Consider the following 20,398-nt stretch of genomic DNA (forward strand, 5'->3'; position numbering starts at 1 on the left):
AGATCAGGTTTTCAAATCTGAAATCCAAGAGAGAGATTTCCAGAATAGAATGACGGAAACAGATCAGAAGTTGAATTCTCATATATAGAATGCAAGCAACAATACTAACCAATAGTAGAATAGCCTTCTTCAGTCTTGCAGCAGTCAACAGACAAAGGAAGAGAAGTATGGCAAGGGATGAAAGAAGAGAGAAAAAGAGAAGAGAGAAGATCAATAGGAGACTGTTTTTGGGACTAAACAGTATCAACTTAGAAGAAAGACAATAGAAGGTAGATAAGGGTATGGTGAAGGACTCAGGCCGCACACTTTTCAAAAAAAAATTAAACTATTCCATGAAGTGACTCCCTTTTTTTTTTCTGGGGGGGAGGGAAGGAGGGGGGGTTCGTTTACAATTTATATAAGACTCACAAGCAGTGTTTATGTGAGTGTATAGCACTTCAAAATTTAACAGGATTTAATAAATAATAACCATTAAGCAACCAAGTGGACCTAAAACACAGCCAATGACAAGACTTGCTTTAAGAGTCAGTCAAGTAAATCCCTTGATCTTTCACGAGCCCCACAAATAAAAAATTGTGATTAAAGCAACCATCAAACCTAAGTGTTAAACACAAATACTGACTAGACTTGTATTAAAAGTCACTCCAGTAAAACCCTTGATCCAATTTCAATCATAAGACCGGTTATCAAATATAATATTGGCTAAACTGCTGCTTCCCCCTTTTTGGAAGGACACAGGTAGAGCGAGAGAGAGCAGGGGGCGTGCTAGTGTTTAACATACGATATATAAAGCCCCAACGGGAAAGAAAAGGGGAGGGATACACAGTTGAAAAGAATGCAGGATGGCTGGAGAGGGGGGAGGGGAGGGAGAGAGAGGAACCCTCCACAGCTAAGGAGGAGCCCTAGGAGGTAAAACAAAGGAAACATCAAAACCCAGGTAACAACAATAAGCATGCTCCTTGGGTCCAACTAAGAAATGAATGCTATGTTTTCACAAAATGTCAGACATTTAGCCGACCTTTTTTACAAGGATAATCCATTCCATTGATCTGATCAGAGGTTGTAAACTGCCAAAAATTGTTGACTTTATGAACAATCAGGTCAATACAATCAGATAAAAAGGTCATCCAGATCCTTCAAACTCAATGGAAGAAGAAAAAAAAAATGGAATGATCATGATGTACTCCCTAAAAAAGTGGTGGATGGCAAAATTCTTTTTAGGAAGACCCAAGCTAGGGGCTTTGAACCAATAACTCAGCCATATTTCAACTAAATGGGGTAGGCAACATGGATAACAACTGGGCTTAATGCATGTTAATAATCCTTACTTGCTGTGGTAAAGCATGCTGTTGGCTTTTGTTCTATCGACTCTACCATTCATTAAAAAGAATTAAAACTTAAATAGAGTAGCTTCAGACTGTTCGAACAATTGGATCTCAGATGGTTGGACAACTAACCTTTGCCTGAACAATTCAAAACCCATCTGCTTTTCAATAATATTGACAGCATTTTCCTTCTTAAATTGGCAAATAAGTTTAGAGTGAGAAAGGTAAAAACTACAGGCGTACCTGACCGGCATCAAGGAGGAGGACACGATCACAATCAATAATGGTATTTAGTCTGTGAGCAATTACAAGCATGGTGCATGATTTAAATTCATCTCTAATGGTTTTTTGAATAAGAGCATCCGTTCTAACATCAACAGCAGCTGTTGCTTCATCAAGAACAAGGATCTTTGATCTCCGCAGCAAAGCACGAGCAAGACTTAACAACTGCCTCTGTCCAACACTGAAATTTTCCCCAGCCTCAGAAACCTTAACAACCAAAAGATTAATTTCAAGTCAGTATCTCTCATTTGAGTTCAGCAGGAGAAAAAAAATATAAGAGATTGTATGTGCAGTAAATAAAGACTTTTAGCCAATTGCGTAGTTTGTTTTGCACAAAACTAAGTCTGGAGAACTTCCTCAACCAACAATGATGGGGAAAAACAGAAAAGAAGACACAAAAGAGTCTAACAGAAATTAATTTACATGATTTGGCTACTGAGCTATCTGTAGTAATCAAAATTGTCAGTCCGCCTGCTCCACCCCAACCCTTTTCTCTCCCCCCCCCCCCCCCCCCCCCCCAAAAAAAAAAAAAAAAAAAGCAAGGGCTTGATCATTTGGATTAATTTAACATGATATGGTCTGTGCTTTCATTTAAAGGGACTATATCAATTGCGCTTTTCTTGGATGGTCCACTTTCCAAGAACGACATCCATTCAGCAAGTGAATTTTCTGAGATATTACTCATAATGTTCTTTTTCTTTTTCCATGCTTTCTTTCAAAGGGACTATGACCATGTCAATTGACCATTTCTTGGATGATCCATTATCCGAGAATAAAAACCATTCAGCAAGTGAATTTTCTGGGATATTATCCATACTGCTCTTTTTCTTTTTTCTTTCAAAAGACAGACAGAAACTTTTACTAAACAGCGAAAGGAAGGAAAAAAATTTCAAGTATTGAACAGTTGGACCTGAATAAAATTCCCTGCACATGCAAAAAATTAATTGAAAGAAAATCAGACATAGGACCTCAAGTCCATTGTTTGGGCATTTGTTAAACCTGTTTCTAGTCTGCACAATAATATTTAGTAAGCAATGAGCATATACCTCTGCATCCAGACCCAAAGAATTTCTTCGAATAACATCCTTTAGATGTGCTCTCTCCAAAGCCTCCCAAAGGTTAGGGTCATTGTGCTCATTGAAAGGATCAAGATTAAACCGGACAGTTCCTAGACCACAGATAAGGACCATCAGGAAACAGATTTTCTACAACTTTTTTTAATGTGTAACCAAAGATTTTTATTATAAAAAAAAACAAAATATATGTCTACGTATAACAACATAACATAGTTTGAACAACAAATAGAAGGGGGGGGGGGGGGGGAAGAAACAAAACAAAGCCAAAAGACCATAAAGAGTAGTTGAATCAAATGGTGAATACTTCTTCTAGATTTTTTATCAAACCGAGAATAATTTGAGGAAGAGTCAGATACATCTTTGCAAGAAAGACACAAGCACCCATCAATATGACACATAAAAATGTTGCATCATCCATTGGAAACAAATGGAGGCTAAGAGAGCCAGGCTCATAAATATGTTTTGCACTTTTATGCTATTGCACCAGTGAAGAAAGGGTACTTTAGTGGTCCATATTGACCAGGGCTTGTCAATGAATCTTATGGAACAGCTTGTTAAGTTCCACCAAGAAAACCAGAGGCTTCCTCTACCACTTAAATGGCAAGTCAATTCATCAATACCATACTAAACTAATTACTCAATCTTCTTTCCTTCCCATTTCTCCAATAAAACATTAATTACTTGATATCTGCTTTCACTTAAAAAATATATATATATATATATATATATATATATATATATATATATATATATATATATATATATATATATATATATATATATATATATATATCTGTTTTTCTTCACATTTCTGGGGAAAAAATGACTTACTTGATATCTTAAATCGTATGCCTCTCTTCTTACCCCAAAAAACAAAAAACAAAGGCCTCTCTCTAATTAATTTTTAATTAATAAAACTCTTTGTATTCTGTTTTTTGTTTCATACAAAAATAAGTAGACTAAAATTGCTTTACAAGAGAAGTATCACATAAAATATTCCCTTGCATAGCAAGTTGAGGATTGAAGAATGTGACTCCATCCCAAATCCTTCTTCAACTATAAAAAGCAAAAACAAGGAAAGCCTACACAAAACCAGAAGAAAAAACATAACAAAAAAAATTGACGGATAATATAAAGAACAAGCATTAATAATCAAGGTACACCTAATGGCTAACGTAAATTGTTTGAATTAAAAAGATAGAGCCTGTCCAAGTTTAGTTTAAAAAATATGCAGTGTAAAAGTGTACTGCATAGTTCATCTTACGTAATTCATATTTAAATAGATACCACCACATGCATTTGCACATGACAATTTATCTATATTAAGTTAAAAAAAAATTATGTGACCCTCATGGGATATGATTAAAGTAGAATAATGAGCTTCTTCAAGATACACTTTTCTTGAATAAATTTTGGTTAAAAAACTATAAGACAAGCTGGTGATTGAGAATCATATCCTTCATAGAAACAGCAATATTGGAAATATGCCATTAGTATCAAAATATTAATAAGATTTTAAGTGATATTAGATGGTGGGTTCCATAAATTGAGGAGACGAAGCTAAGAGATGCAGGTAAAAACACCCCACAATATCATTTATTTTAGTATATCTGAGTTTTAGGATGGGTTATGTTTGAATTAGGCTTGTTATCCATTGGATATTCCTTGTACTGGTCATCTTTAGACCTTTATATTTGTAGTACACAGGAATATGAGTTTATTTAATTTTATGAGAACTAGCATTAGTTGGTTTGATTAATTTCTAACTCCCATTACCCTTCAGAATTAGGTCAAATGAAGTCTATGACTGGTTTTTTCTTGTACTAGGCATCCAAGACTGTTATGATTTTTGGGTAAGACAACAAAAATATTGGCACTTTATCATAGTTAACATTCTAAAGGTACATGAAGGTTGTCCACTTTAGAAACCATTGAATTCATAAACCATCTCATTGAAGCAAACATTCAAAACATAAAAATAATGAATCCGTTAATTATTAACTAGTTAATATTCATCATTCATGAAATCGATCAGTGGATACATGGAAAGAATGGTATGAATGATAAAATTAAAATAAGACATAATTCAAAAGGGCGTTCATGATCAATTGAATAGTTTTGGATTCTTGTCTGGATTTTGAAACACTTACAATTAAGAACCATTCGTAACTTTTGAAGGTATTCAAAACCCTTAGGTAGAGGATCCAATACAACTAGATACATTCCAGTTCATGCTAAAGCTTCTTTCATTTTTTTTAGTGTTGGGCTGTCCTATGTGGAATTATATCTGTTATGGACGATTCGTAATAGAGCTACCTAGGTCAACCAAAGAAGAACTGGACCAATCAAACCTTGGTCATACCACGAATAAACAAATGAAACGAAGGCACTAAGCAACATGTACAATATGAATTGTATCCAACCTCCTTAAAGATAGATAAGGATTCCAATTAAGTCAGATAGTTCGAATAGCTCTTAGAGTCTAGATCGGACTCCACAACTACAACCCAAGTAATACTCTCTTGGTGGATAAGATTTCTCTCCCCAAGAAGTTAGCAACAATTATAGAGTTCCATTTGAACTCCATTACTGCACAATTAAGGTAACCTCTCCTAAGATCTATAAATACCCACACCTTCCTCATTAACAGGTACGCATTCTTGAGTTACTCTCTCTAACTTTGTGAGCCCTCTGAGTCATTTTATTCTTCTAAAGTTGTGCGCTTCCACTGACTTGTTCGTCGAAGACATTCCTCGACCAACCCGATCGAGCACGTTTTTTGTAGGTTGTTCACTTGCGCTACCGAATGGATTTTTACAGCAACAATATCATATCAACTATTTTAAATAAGCCAAACAATGTGCAAGTTAAATATTGTTTCATACTTATGGAGGCCATGAGAATAATGCATACCTGAGAAAAGAACCGGTGATTGTGGTATTATCCCAAGAACTTTACGCAAATCATTCAGACCAAACTTTGCAATATCACAATCATCAATCGAAATGCTTCCCTTTTCCAGTTCCACTATCCGAAATAATGCATTGAGCATGCTAGATTTTCCAGCTCCAGTCCGTCCAACAATCCCCACTTTCTCACTGGGAGAAATCATGAAAGACAAACCATGGAGGACTGGAGGAAGTTCAGGCCTGTAGCGTAGGACAACATCCTCAAACTTGATTTCTCCTGATGATGGCCAGCCAGGTGGAGGGCGGTTACCCTCAATAACAGCAGGGCCTTCAGAAGGCAAATCAATATATGTGCTCACCCGTTCAACAGAATTGAGACTGTTCTCAGCCAAACTTGCTAGTCTTAAAACGGCAGTTAACAAATTTGTGATATTTAAGGCATAACTAAGAAGCAGACCCATTGTTGATGCAAATGCCACCTGGTTTTCTGCGCGTTGGTTCTGCATTACAGCAAATGTTGCTGTTAACCAAATCATAAGACCTCCCAATGTTTCCAATCTGATTCCAAGCCAGCGGTTCGAACTCATATTCACAAGGGTGTATCTAACATTATTGTCCATGGATTTCCCATTAATGTTCGCCATCCGATCATAGGCTTTGTATGCACGAATTGTTGGCAGACCATTCAATGCCTCCCCAAATTGTGCATATACGGGAGATCTAGTTATGGAATCCAAACGTTTTACTTCACGGGCTGTGCTCTGTCAAACACAGAAAAGTATGCATAATCCCATTAGTTTCTACAACTGATGTGGCTAATAAACGTGACATTTAGATAATCATATTTCCAGGGAGTCCATCGGGTTGGAAGAGAACTGAACTAAAGAAAAATGAAATTAGAAGAAAAATATAATCAAAATTTCTAACTATTATCACTGAAGATTAACTAGCTAAAAAATTATAAGTCTAGCTGTAGCAGTTACATTTATGAAGAAGTTTTCCTACTTTAGCAAATAGACCAACAAAATGACTTCCCAGGATAAAGCTGAATTTTCTTTTGAATAGATAGACCCCAAGATCTGCTATTCGCGTATCAAGTTTCAGCAGAAATGAAGTGGGCCAACTGGCAAAATAAAACTTTGAAATTCAAGTAAACAAATGAAACTTTTCTAACCAATCAATGTTTGATAGTATACACGAAGAAGCAAATACACTGGAGGGTAAATGATTGAAATTTGAGTAATATTTAAAAAATGATCAATCTATACTACTTCAACCAATACGGCCACATCACTCTTCCGTATGGAAAAACTTGGTGCTACTCTACAGAAAATCTCTAGAATAGTGTTACTTCACTTATGAACCAAGTTCCTTGGATTTGAATGGGCAAAGAGTTCACAAGCATATTCAGATATATTCAAAGTCAGATAACCAGTCATGAATCTAAAATTCCTGTTTTCATCATTAAATTCACTTCCCTTTACTGGTTACAGGAAGGTGAATGAGTCGCTTACTTCCTGAATCAGAACAAAACAAACCAATATAAATCAGTTTGCAACCATAGAGGCACCAAAGATGAGATTGTCACTCAAAATACTGGACACACTGTACTCTTGTGTTGGACTTAGACAAGTATACATAATGCCTTTACTTAACCTAAGGAGAAGATTACTATAGCTTGTCTTAAGCTCAACCAGGAACTTATGGTTCTGAACTCACCCACAGGTATGCATGATAGAATTTGTACATAATATCCTATGTTGGGACAACAATTTAGAAGCAATGCGCAACAGGAAAATATTGCAAAAATGCTTATCTGGAAAGGAAAGGTAGACTTGTAATAAGGAGCTTTAGAACTAGCAACTTTATCCCCTCAGTGTGCAGTATAATTATAGGTACTAATCATACAACTAAACTGACGCAATGCTCAGTGGACCACAGTAGTAGCCTGAGGTCAAGGCATCAAAACAAACTCTAAGAAATAATTGCTGGGGTAAGGCTGCATAGGAAAGTTGCACCCCCCCGCCCCCCCGCCTCCCGCCTCCACAAAAAAAAAAGGACTCTGGTTGTACAGAAGCCTTTGGCAACAGGTTTGCCCTTTTAGTCAGACAACCAACCTTCTTCATAAAATCCAGATCTGCCCCTTTTCTTTACTTGTTAGTTCTTGTTCATAGGTGATTTGTTTATCCCCAGGACAAGTTTTAAAAAGGGTAGTCAAAGGATCAGGTCATGAACAGATCTCATAAAATTCTTGATAGTTGAGACTGACTATATTTGTTGGGTCAAATAAACTAGAGGAAATACAACTGGGCCAACTGTACAAATACATGACCAGAGGTAGATGTCATAAAAACATTATGATGGAGGGTCCTCAAACTCTAAGCCTAACAAAAGAATTTGTGCCAAGAACCAGAAAAGAGAAAACAGATCTAGCACAGAACAGATTTTGATATAATCGATATGTCTCAATACGCTGAACTGTTGGTATCCAAATTAGGGTCAAGCAACCTTCTAAATCCAACCTGAAATTTTCTCAGATATCCTCTGAGACTAAAAGGATTCATTTAGTGGTTTTGATAATCCTAGAAGCACACTGCAGAAGAATTAGTCTATGTACAGGAAAAAACCAGGATTTTTTGAGATTTATCAGTAAGGCTGATAGGTTTTTATGCTGGAACGGATACACCAAGTTTGAGAGCAATCTGGGTAAAAAAAACATAGAGCCATGGAGAAGTTAAGTGAGCTGATTGAATTGGAAAGCAGCTAATCAAAGGATATACAGAAGTATGAAGAAAAAAGGCAATGGGAACAAGAAATCTGATTAAGCAATAAAAGACTCAAACAGAAGAAGATGAAGGCATTGATTAAGGAATCAAACAGTAGGTCAATCAAAACAAGTTGTTACCCTGGACCATTCAACTGATTGCTATCCTGTAATCCTTCTAACATTTATTAATTCAAAAAGCCCACATTACATATTCCCTTCAACAATTACCCTTATTAGTATTAATAAATCCCTGAATTTCTATTTCAAACAATGACAATATTCTATAACTTTCCTAGATTTCCTGACTTAATGATCCATAAAAGATTAAAAAATATATATATGTAGTAATAATAAAGCTAAAAATAAGAACTACTAGAAACTACTACTTGAACTGAAAATGGGAACAAAATTTAACCCGTCTTTGAAAAAGCCACAACAAACCTAGAAATACGAAGTAATACCTAAACCCACATAGCCCCATCACATGGGTAGATCAGTAGCACTCCTACAGCCTTATACCTCATTCCACCCATTTTCCAAGCTAATCTACAAGAAAGTAACCTAACCCCTATGTTACCAAATCAATTTTTTTCCAAGAACTTTTGTTCAAATCTAAAAGAAGGTAACCATAAGTACTTAGCACATAGGGTATCTAGTCTCAACTCTCAAGTTGTAACTTATGATTGAGTTATTATCTGAACTTTATAATGTATTAGACATGTTTAAACTTTGAATTTCAAGCATTAAAGTATGATTATATGATGTATTGAATTTATTGATGTAACAATATGTTTTATTTTATAGGCCATTTTAAGGTTACACTTCCACATCGTGGTTTCCAACTTGGGGTTTGAGGCGGAATGTGGAACTCACATTTACCCTTTTTTTCATAAACCTAAGCTCACAATGTATTCAAAAGGCCTTAAAAGGCAGGACAACAAATTTCAGCCCCAAATGATCCCTGAAATCCCTCAAGTTTTTTTTTTGGCGGGGGGTGGGGGGGTGTTTCACGATTCAATTTGCTTTTTTGGTTGATGAGATTGGCCAGAGAGTCGAGTCCTTGAACCATGAAATAAGCAACTAAAGAATTTCTGAATAACTAAAGTCAGTTTTCATATCATATTGCATACAGAATCCAAGTCCATGGATTTCAGATGCCATCATCTAGCATGTTCTTACAATTGCAGTTTAGCTAAACATGGCCAGGCGGGACCCAAAAAGGACTAGGTTGGACCTGTTATCTTTCTTCACACTTAAGTAAGCTTTGGCACAGGTTTTGATATAGAACAGATGAAAGCAAAACTTACTAGTACATGCAACCAATTAAGAAAAAAAACTATTGACTTTTTGGAAGTAATGTGTACCTGATAATATAGATACGCAGCATAAAACAACACCAGAAGTGGCAGAATGCCCCACAGGGATATGGTGCTCACAATGCCTATCAGGACAAAAGTTGAAAGAAGCTGTGACACTTGACCGAGAAACATATTAGCAAAAACAGCAACATTGCGATCTATATCGCCTAGATCCTTCGCAAACCTATTGATAATTCGTCCAATAGGGTTGGTCTGGAAGAACACCATTGGTGCTCTTAATACAGAATGAAGCATGGCATCATGCAACCTTTTTGCTGCATAGAGACTTGAAGTGATCAGCCAAAAAGAGTTTGCCAGTGTAACTAGTACCTGAATAGAGGCAGAAGAAATAAGACATTCAAAGTATGTAAAATGGATTAAAGGAGAATTCAAGCTTATCTTTCTGACTCATTCCTAGTGAAAATTAAGATATGAAAATTTCCTTCAGTTTTCTACATTCTTGGGAAATGTGTAAAATTCTCAACTTAAATTCTAATTTCTGGTGAAAAAAAACTAATTTTTTGGTTTTTCAGAAAAAGTATAATGAAGCATTTAAAATGAATGGTTGCTCAAAAGCCCACAAATAAGAGAAAAACAAACAACCACAACTGGAAAAGACAAGCATATTAGAATAGCAGGTGCAGGTTTAACCTTAATGCAAACAATATAAACTACTTCACATACCTGGCCAAAAGATAGAAGTGCATAAACCATATTGTAGAATCCAGAACTGAATCTCTGTGAGGAGCTTTGATCTGTCCAGATACTTAGCCAAGTGGTACTTGAAACTCGAAGAGATTCCGTTAATACATAACAGAGAAAGAGAATCATAACCACCCATGCGCCGCCTAAGGCATTTTTATACCTGCAAAGTTTTAATAGCATGCCGAATAAAATTTTAACTCAATTCAGCAATCCAAAAACATTTTAATCATTTCTTTAGGTTATGCTGTAAAAGTTTAATCTAGAGGATTCTGAACATCCACAGGTTTCATATCCTTAGGGTGGCATCTGTCTAGCACCCATTTTTTACTGGACCATTTTCTGCCGATGCATCAACTGGATCAGTCTTTCTTGAGGAGACATTGGAGCTAGCTGGTTCTGATTTTTTGAATTTCTTAGGAGTGCATTTCTTTGGCAAGGTTATTCCTATACTTTGGTCTCTGGGGAAAACCTATTGCAAGAACATTTGATCAGCTGAGAAAATGGTCGTTTCATAGAAATGTAGAATTCAATTGTCTTTGGTTCAATGGACATCAGGCAGCAGCTGACCCACTGATCGAGGACATCCACTTCAGTTACTTGCTACAGGAATGGTTCCTGATTATTCCAAACTCCACAGTAACAGGATATGGTAATTGTAGGCTCCACCTCTCCACCTCCACATGGTTTTGTTGAGGGCGGGAAGACTTTCAAGGGCAGGAAGTCTGATCATGAATGTCTCAGGAAGGATTGTATAGTCTATTCAGGCCCCATTGGTAAGGTTGAAGTTGTGAAGGCCGAAATATTATCATTAGTAATAGCTTAAACTGCACTAAACTAGTTCTAGTAAGACTATAGTGGGTGATGATGCATCGCCCAATACAAAGAAGGCCCTTATAAACCATGTTTCATCTAGTTTTGACAATATAATGGAAATCTCAATTGCCCCGATCGATAAATACCAAGCTTTGACAAAATTTAACCAATCCTGTTTCAGTTTGACTATCTTGGTAGGTTTCCAAGTTCTGATCAGCCCAATTTACCCAAAGATACCTGTTTCAACCAGCTTCAACCAGTATTGGTTTCTAGTCGGCAAAAACTTGGTCAGCACTGAAATCTTTATCCTCCCTTTGAAGCCCACCTACACAGTGGGTATCCATAGACAGAAGTGATAACTGCTTAGGGCTAGCATGATTAGCCAAACTGATTTAGGACCTTCCATAACATTAAAATATAAACCACTCATCCAAATTCCCAGAATTGCAGAGAAAATGCAACACCATTCCCTTGAGTGCAACTACCTTTGCCCTTGACTATTCCAACAAACCCCCCCCCCCAGCAAATATGCTGCTAGGACTCGAACTCATGACCATCTTAGGGATCAAGTGCAACCAATCATCCAAAACCCCAGAGCTGTGGAGAAGGTGCAACTCTATCTCCTTATAACCCAGTAGACATTGGCCCATGTTTAAGTGGGGCAAGTCGTGGCCTAGAATACTCCAATGTAAATCACTTTCATAGTTTTAGTAAACGAAGATATAGTTCAACAGATAATTTAGGTATACAAGCTTAATTTGCACGATCTGTTACCTCATTAGAACTTTCCAACTCACAACACCAGTTTCACGTTCCTCCTTCTTGATAAGAACAGATTTTCCTTGTTTGCCTTTTTTGGCACTGCTTTCATCATTCAACAGCCCATTCATTTTCCCATTGGCAGCAGGTTCTGTGCTCTTTTTGTCATTGTCATTGTCCTTTTCCTTGGCTTCTTCATTTTCTTCCACATTTTCTTCCATTTTCCCTGCATTTTCCATTAGCCTTTGGAACAACACTCCATTGTTGCAAAGTTCCTCAAAGGTTCCCTCCTCTTTCACCATGCCATCATGAACCAGAAGAATCTTATCAACATGTGGGAGAAAGTGTAGCTGGTTTGTTACAAGCACTCTAGTCTTTCCTTGCAGTTCATCCTTGATACATTTATCAAAGACCTGCAAAAGATCAGTTGCAAAGGGATCACATTTAACATTCAAGCAATTGATGAGTTTAATAGAACAATTTCATTTAGTTGAAAGTCAAAACATAACTGCACAAGATCAAGATCTTGCCTAATATAACTTTCTAACTATCATAGTTGTCAATTGTCATGGCATCAACCAGGAGGCCCTCTTGCCTAATTAACTTTCTAGCTATCATAGTTGTCATGGCATCCCCACCAGGTGGCCCCAGCATTGGAAAGGGGCTGAACAAGGCGCTTGGACACTTAGTGTGACACCTTGCCAACTATGGTAACTATGAACTAAATATACTACAGTGAAAAAGAAAAGCTCTACTATCTACTAAGTGCTGGCTTGTTTCCGTATACAGAAAATGTCATACACCAATATTATCTGACAGATTCTATTATAGAGACAGAAACTAGAATATACAGCAACCCTCATCAACTCTACCAAAGTAAATAAAATGGAGCCTCAAGAATACTGCAATAGTGCCACCCCTTTAAATTCTCCACTTCAGCTTGTAACTATTCCAAAATAATAGTCCACTTGAGGCATTCATCATTGCATAAAGTGGGTTGATTTAACATCTAACCCATAACACACTACTATAAGAGTATCTTTACCCACATGCAAAAAAGCCGACTTAGAATCCATGTTGGGAATGAAGGGTAAACCATGATATGAATGAGAGGTAAACTATACTACAAGTCAAGAAAAAATGCGAGCTGATTCCCATCCCACAGAATATGAAACAATTTTTACTGAACTATATTTTAGGAATGAAGTAATTGAAGTCAATCTCAACGATTTCCATTTATCAGGGAGAAGTTACCTGTCTAGCTACATGAGCATCAAGTGCACTCAAAGGGTCATCAAATACGTAAACATCTGAATTGGAGTAGACGGCTCGAGCTAGAGAAACTCTTTGCTTCTGCCCACCACTAATATTTACCCCTCTTTCACCAATCTCAGTGAGATCACCTCCCTGATAAAAATAAGTGTATGAAACAAATTGTGTTCATATGAAGTAACAGACATGCATGGTACTGGGTAAACACTAAAAATACAAAGATGATCTAAGATCCCACTTACAGGCAGTAAGTCAAGGTCATGCTGAAGTGCACTCACTTCCAATGCCTTTTCATATCGGGCTGCTTCAAAGGCAGATCCAAATAATATATTGTCACGTACCTGAATTGAGTAGATTTGTTCATCACAGTTAATTGGATGAAGAAAAAAAAATTAATAACAATTTTCCAGGCTCACCAAGAATTCACCCCACTGCCCTTCTTATAATTTTATCAATGTAGCCAACCCAAATATATTTTTTAGTTCATCATGGTTTCAACTCCTCGGTATAAAATCCAGTGTAACAACCAACAAGTCTATTTGATTTTCACCTCTCATAATATCACATCCTCAAACAATAAGCAAGAACACATTTAGAAGGAGAATAACACTTACAGTAGCATTAAAAATCCATGAAATTTGTGGGACATATGCAACAGTTCCCCGAATCACAGCTGTTGCATCTGACACTGGAGGTAGCTCTCCAAGCATTGCTGACACCAATGAAGTTTTTCCTTCACCGGTACTACCAACGACTGCCACAAGGCTACCAACTGGTATATCCAAATTTATGTCTGATAATGTAGGTTTCTCAGCCTGAAATTAGAAACTAATTCAGAACACTGCTAGAAGATAAAAGCAAAATAAAATGCCACATAAAAGGAATCAGATGAACAAATTTTACAAAACTGAAAAGTTTGCACTAAGTATTACAAATATAAAATGGTAATGTATAGACCAAAGGCAATAAATTTAATGGTTAAACCTTAGAATCCCATGCAAAGTATCCATTCCTAATTGTTATGGCTGGAAGCCCCGGCTCAAGAGGAGGGTTTGGCATAAGAGTTCTTTCTTCACCTAAGAATAGTTCCTCCAGCCGTTTCAATGAGACATTTGCATTTACAACCTGCAAAACAAGAACCAGTTCAGCACTCTGAACAATAAATCCAGCATGAATACTTTCTTATTGGCATATGTAGAGCATACTTTACAATATGTGTATTATATCTACTGATTTAACTAAAAATATCATGAGAATAGTAACTGTAAAGGGTAAGTCTCTAAATTCAAATCCACTGTAACTAGCTCTATATGAATTCAGAGACTTATCCTTTACAGTAACAAAAGAAACTAAGGCATAATTCATACTACGTATAGGAATGCACAAATTAAGAAATCAACTTCTGAACCATTTCACAACAAACTTCCACATTAGGCCATTCTTCCTGGAAGCATGATGATTGAATTATCAAAGCACTACTTATTTTCTGCCATTTTGGAGCTCCATAAGAACCATATTGAGCAACTCTATCCTACTTATTTATCAGCAATCAACAGTAGAAGAAAAGAGAAGGTAAAATTATACGAGAAAAGCAATGACATCTATTTACAAAGGACTGCAAAAATATAAAGAACAGAGCCAACAGGGAATGATGATTCCCTCAATACGAGGCAATAAACAATAGAATAAAACAAAGACAGAAATACAGAATAACCCAACAACCAACCCTGAATTTCCACATATGTGCAATACAGTATCATAAGAAATAACTCATTCTTCACTAAGTTCTAGTTCTGCAAATTTGCAATGTGAGACATCATATTTAGACAAGTTTGGATGCATCATAAGCCATTTGGTTAATCCAAAGTATCTCTATTGCACTCACCAGGGAAATCATAAAAAAACATCCAGGGAGTTGCCTGTTCTGGCTAAATTTGGCGAAATGCTTTGCAGCACAATAGAAAGAAGATTCCAATATTTGAAGACTATTACCAATTCTAATAGCTGAAGAGCTTGAAACAGAAATAAATAAATAAAAGTCATTACACCCACGTATCAACTATCAAGAGAAACTACTGAAGTAATTTTTCAGCCTGAACATTGGATCAAGGAAATCAGAAGAATTACAATGGCAAAATGAATTACCAAAATAGGGGATTTCTCATCTTCCGTTCTCATTTTACAAGAAAAAAAATCAATTATGTAATCTCAATTATATATTTCTCTCAAAAATATAAGCTTACTACAAAAACATCAAGGGGAAGATGATGACACCTGAGTTATCAAATTAGGAAGCATGAACAGGGGGAATCGCAGTACTGCAAAAAGTGAGATTGATGTAAATGCCCTTGCAGGAGTCAAATCCCCACCGAGCAAAGTGAACATCCCAAATGAGACCACCGTGACCACAACAGGAATGCTGTTTAGTATAAAACTATTCAACTGCAGAACACATCATTAAATCAGGAGCAGAATAATAGCAAACCATGAAATGCTACTTATTTTGTTGTAAACATGGGGTATAAAAGTTCATCTATATAGAAAATGAGACATAAGGCCACAAGTTGGGTAATGGTAGTCCAACAAGATTATGTATCCCAAATATCCAATCAAAATAAGAACCCTCTCTTGCTTGGTATTATTGTTACATACCTTCAGCAAGAACTAGCGACTGGGTGCAGGGTGGCAAATATCATGGCTGACTCTTACAAAATATTTCAATCCCTAACCCACACACCCTGAGAAACAAAACATGCTAATAACTAAGGGAGCAACTGAGAGGTGAAGCAGGGCAAGATTGGTAACAACATGTTATTGTCATGCATATCCATTGTCAGGATTAAATTAGCAGCTAAGGTCCACTAAATGATTAAGGCATAAACCAACAGGCAACACACTCTTTCTAGAAAAAATACATAATTCTTTGAGCTCTGGACATTTCCATGAAATGGGACTAGGGAATTTTATTCATACCGCAGCAAGTAACTGTGCCTTCCGAAACCATGAAAGTTCATCATCCCGAATGCCTTGGACTTTAGATTGGAAGCTTTCCTCCCATGCATAACATCTAAATGATCATTTCAAAAAAATAAAAACAGCCATTTCAACTTCCTGAATTAGTCACAACAGGAAGGAATAAAAACAGCCATTTCAACTTCCAGAATTAGTCACAACAGGAAGGAAAACCAGTCTCGAAAAAGAGACATACTTCACAGTGTCCATAGCAGGCAATATCTCATTCATGAGGCCAATCCTCTTGTCTGTGCGTTGCAAGCCCTCCTTAGATAGTTTCTGCATTTTGCTGATCACATATGTCTGTCCACATGCACAAACACCACATCAACAGAGTAGAAAAAAGAAAGAGATAAAGAATCATAGGAAAGATGTAACGGCAGCTTCCCATCTAGATATTGAACTGAAAAACATTAAGCTAGGTTCAATTTCATAATTTCAAAGCCAATTTGGCAGCAGATGGGAAAGCAAGTAAAGTCAGAACTCCTACAGGCACCAAAATCAGCTATATTTTTTTTTCAATGAAATGGGGGCTGGAAGGCAGAGCGATCAATATCCATCAAGAGCAATACCAGTTTGTCTTTGGAATCAACTTGGTCTCTTCTCCTTGCTAGGGATTGTTAGAATATGCAAAGGGACAAAAAGGGAAAGAGACCAAGTCTTGAAGGATTACCGCCTGGCGCTAAACCCTGACCGGTTGATTTGAACCAGAACCAGGGCTGAAATAGGGCCTACAGTGATAGCCCCACACCCTATGGCCCTCTAGTAACACCATGGTTATTTTGGTAATTTTATACTATTCCAGTAGAGTCAACTTAGGGTTTCATTGGATCCAGTATGTTAGTAGGATCCCAGATCCTTCTATTTTTGAATTTGAGTCCCTGTTTGTCAAGATATTGAAGAGTCCTAGTTAGGTTAGGAATCCTAAGTATTAAGGGAGTCCAGTAGTTACAGTCCACTTCCTACAAGGATTCCATATCTACTTTTATTTTTCAATTTGAATTATCCTAGGGTGAGTTATCACAGAGTCCTCATATGAATGGTGAGTCTTTAGTCCAAGTAAGAGTACTAGTTTGATTTGCTTTCAAAAGTTGAGTCCTAGTGTGAGCTCCTTCTAAAGGCTATATAAATAAGCCTCTCTAGTATGTAAAAGGCAGATTATGTTTATGAATAAAATTTGAGACCGGAAGGAGCAAAGCTTAGGAGTAGTGGGTTCCCTTAGAGGGAACTTGCGGTTGTTTTTGTGTGAGAATTCTGCAGAATTTGTGATGCCCCCTTCCCTTCTTCAAGTATAAGAAAACCCCCACCCCACCCCAGCCCTGCCCCTTCCTCTCTTCTCTACAATTCCCCATCCCCCAACCCCAAAACCTGCAATTACAGCCCCTCACCCTCACCCTCCCCCCCTTTCCCTACTCTGCAGCAGCACCCGTATCCCTCCGCCATCCCTCCCCCCAGCCCGTCTTCTCTTTTTCTTCATCTTGTTCTTCCTTCTTACTTGCATCAGCATAGAAAACCCAGAATTTTTTCCACCACCCTAAACCATAGTACTCCTATATCTCATAACCCCCACCCGCAAATCCCTCACCCTTTTATGATCACCTTCCCATTTCCCTTACTTGCACTCAATCCCTACCCCTAGCCCTTTCCCTCATCTAAACCTAGAATTGCTGCACTTCTTCTTCATTAGAAAACCCACCCTGAAACCCTAAACTCCAAGAACCTAATTCTCCTCAATTTCTCGTCCAAAACCTAAATCCTTTTAGGTCATCCTCCCTAAACCATACTTGACACTCGACCCTAGCCCTAACCCTAGCTTATCCCCAAGAAACCCTAGCATTTAGAAACCCTAGTTCTCTGAACCCTAGACTTGGAATTCAGTTCTGAATTTTAAATTACAGCACGAGTTCAGACTTCAGAGTTAAATTCATAACCCTAGTTCCTAAACCTTAGCCAACTCTTTCCTAAACCCTAAATCCCGTGGCACAGCCCATTCCCTCAACTGTAAGATGTTACAAACCCTAGTTTATTGCTAGGTTACTTGATTAAGATCCTGAGGGTGAACCTTAGATTTAGGGCTTGCATCAATCAATTAAACCCGACCCCTGGTTCACATCACTGGTTTTGAGACTTTTGAGGGTTACTTCAAGTCCTTTTTGGACTTTACTTGTTCTGATTTGTTTCCTTTTTGATCCTTCACTCTTCTAGTTGGTCTATAGATAATAGTAGCTTGCTTGGAGTTCCTCACGATTAAGAGTGAGTTCCCAACTTTAATCTCTTCTCTACTATCTTTTTCTCCATCCTCTCTTTTCTTTTTTTTTCTTAATTATTTATTGACTTGGTATCAGAGGTGAAGCACCAGGAAAACTCTAGTCCTTGTGCAAGGCTCTCTTTTCCCCTCTAGCTCTCAAGGAATTGTTGGTTTCTCTTCATTGCATCAATTTTGAAAGTCTTCTACCGTTTCATTCAAAAGGGTACAGTGCCCTATGCTGTTTTCCGGCTATTTTGGAGACTCATTCATGATTAATGGGAAGGGACTAGTCCTTTTCTTGCTGGCAGGGGATTAAGAACTATTTCCTGCTTCTGTCCATCACATATGTTCACTCAATTCTGAGAATTTTCCAGCTTTTCTGCTGTGATCTTTTTTTTTTTTTTTTTTTCCCTTAAGATGCTTCCACTACCCTTCATAAGTATGGAAACAACACTTCTAAGTTTTAGCAGCCATGCCTGCACTAACGATAATATCGCCATCAAATATGACTGGACTGGAACACTACCACAGCCAAAAATGAAAATAAATTTGAATAATCATTAATCCACTCTGGATAGTTCCAGTGGCATATGACGATACATTTGATCAGAAAATCAGAATATTATATGTTGTCTATGAAAAAAGAAAAACAAAATGGACACAAAATTAAAATAAGCACTATTATCACACCAAAAATTAAAAGAGTGGGTTCATATAAATAGCAGCAAAATGTTAGTAAAACTAAGACATTAAAAAAAAGTAATGACAGGGAAAATTAATTCACTCTACCTGTATGGGAAACAGAAGGATAATCATCAGGGCACCTAGAAGTGAAGCAACACCTAGTTGCTTGTACAGAAGAACCAGTGAAATAACTATACGAAATGGTGCTGACCACAAACTATGAAGCTGTTGGCAAACTTGCTGAAGAGAGAGAGAAAAGATTAGAGATGGATCCATGCATAGCAAAGATATCAACTGTAAAATAGCTAGGCAGGATCAAGTTGATTGTCTCAGAAAAATGGAGATTAAGCACTATCAGGCATTAATTTCTAGTTTTCATACGTTTATTGCCCAAAAATATGTTAGGTCTGATTCACTTTTGTAGTAAAGAATTTTCACTTCAATATCAACTAACAGGATGAAAATTAACTCAACCATGAAGTGTTTAGTTATGTAATGTTAAACTATGGGGTCATGTGAGAGCTATTTTTAGTTTTGTTGAAGTATGCATTTATGCTTTCCTTCCTTATTCCTATAAGTTCAAACTTTTTTATCTAAAATCTTCATTTTTCGAAAAACAATCATAAATAGGGGGTTTGGGGGGGAGGGGAGGGTGTCCTAGTGCACATTGCTCCTACATTTAACAGGGTCTAGGGATGGTCAAATAAATAACCAAAAAGGACAGAAAAATAACAAAAAAATAATAATTAATTCCTGTGGCATATGCTCCTAACAACAGCAACACCCAAGCATGAACACTCACCTTACCATTTAAAACAGTGTGGTAGAAACTTTTAGCACTGTTTGGAAATTGATTAGCATTTGGTACTGAGATACAAGTATACAATCAAGGAAGGAAAATTTGGTGATTCACCGTTTTCAGAAGCAGGTGACACAAAAAGGGCAGCGATACAACTTTTACCAAATGTCAGCGAAAAATTGCCAAGAAATCAGCGATTTATCGTTTTTATCAAAATCTCGCCATATTTTGGCGATTTTTTGCCGACTATAGACGAAAATTCAGGCAAATGTAACTAGGACCCTCGCAAGAAGTTCTGGTGAGCAACTTACAGAACTCCAGCACAGTAGAAGCACAGTGAGCCTGCACGGGTTTAGGTAGTATATTGTGATCCTGTGTGAGAAAAAGCC

The 20,398-nt window shown here is 37.1% G+C and overlaps 1 protein-coding gene across 1 annotated transcript in view; it reads right to left on the reverse strand.

Annotated features, from left to right (window-relative positions):
• The window catches only part of ABCC2 (multidrug resistance-associated protein 2), a 46,563-nt gene that overhangs the window by 3,226 nt on the left and 22,939 nt on the right, over positions 1–20,398 (reverse strand). The window contains exons 13-26 of the mRNA XM_089167646.1: positions 19,316–19,450; positions 16,475–16,581; positions 16,240–16,333; positions 15,541–15,708; positions 14,251–14,391; positions 13,881–14,081; positions 13,509–13,607; positions 13,249–13,401; positions 12,010–12,407; positions 10,402–10,582; positions 9,724–10,047; positions 5,597–6,353; positions 2,654–2,775; positions 1,569–1,814 (exon numbers count right to left, since the gene is read on the reverse strand). Coding sequence (XP_089023772.1) covers positions 1,569–1,814; positions 2,654–2,775; positions 5,597–6,353; positions 9,724–10,047; positions 10,402–10,582; positions 12,010–12,407; positions 13,249–13,401; positions 13,509–13,607; positions 13,881–14,081; positions 14,251–14,391; positions 15,541–15,708; positions 16,240–16,333; positions 16,475–16,581; positions 19,316–19,450 — 3,126 coding nt within the window. The remainder of the gene's footprint in view (positions 1–1,568; positions 1,815–2,653; positions 2,776–5,596; positions 6,354–9,723; positions 10,048–10,401; positions 10,583–12,009; positions 12,408–13,248; positions 13,402–13,508; positions 13,608–13,880; positions 14,082–14,250; positions 14,392–15,540; positions 15,709–16,239; positions 16,334–16,474; positions 16,582–19,315; positions 19,451–20,398) is intronic.

Source organism: Hakea prostrata, chromosome 9 (genome assembly GCF_041222555.1).
Source record: "Hakea prostrata isolate BN-2017 chromosome 9, UWA_Hpros_2, whole genome shotgun sequence".
NCBI lineage: Eukaryota > Viridiplantae > Streptophyta > Magnoliopsida > Proteales > Proteaceae > Hakea > Hakea prostrata.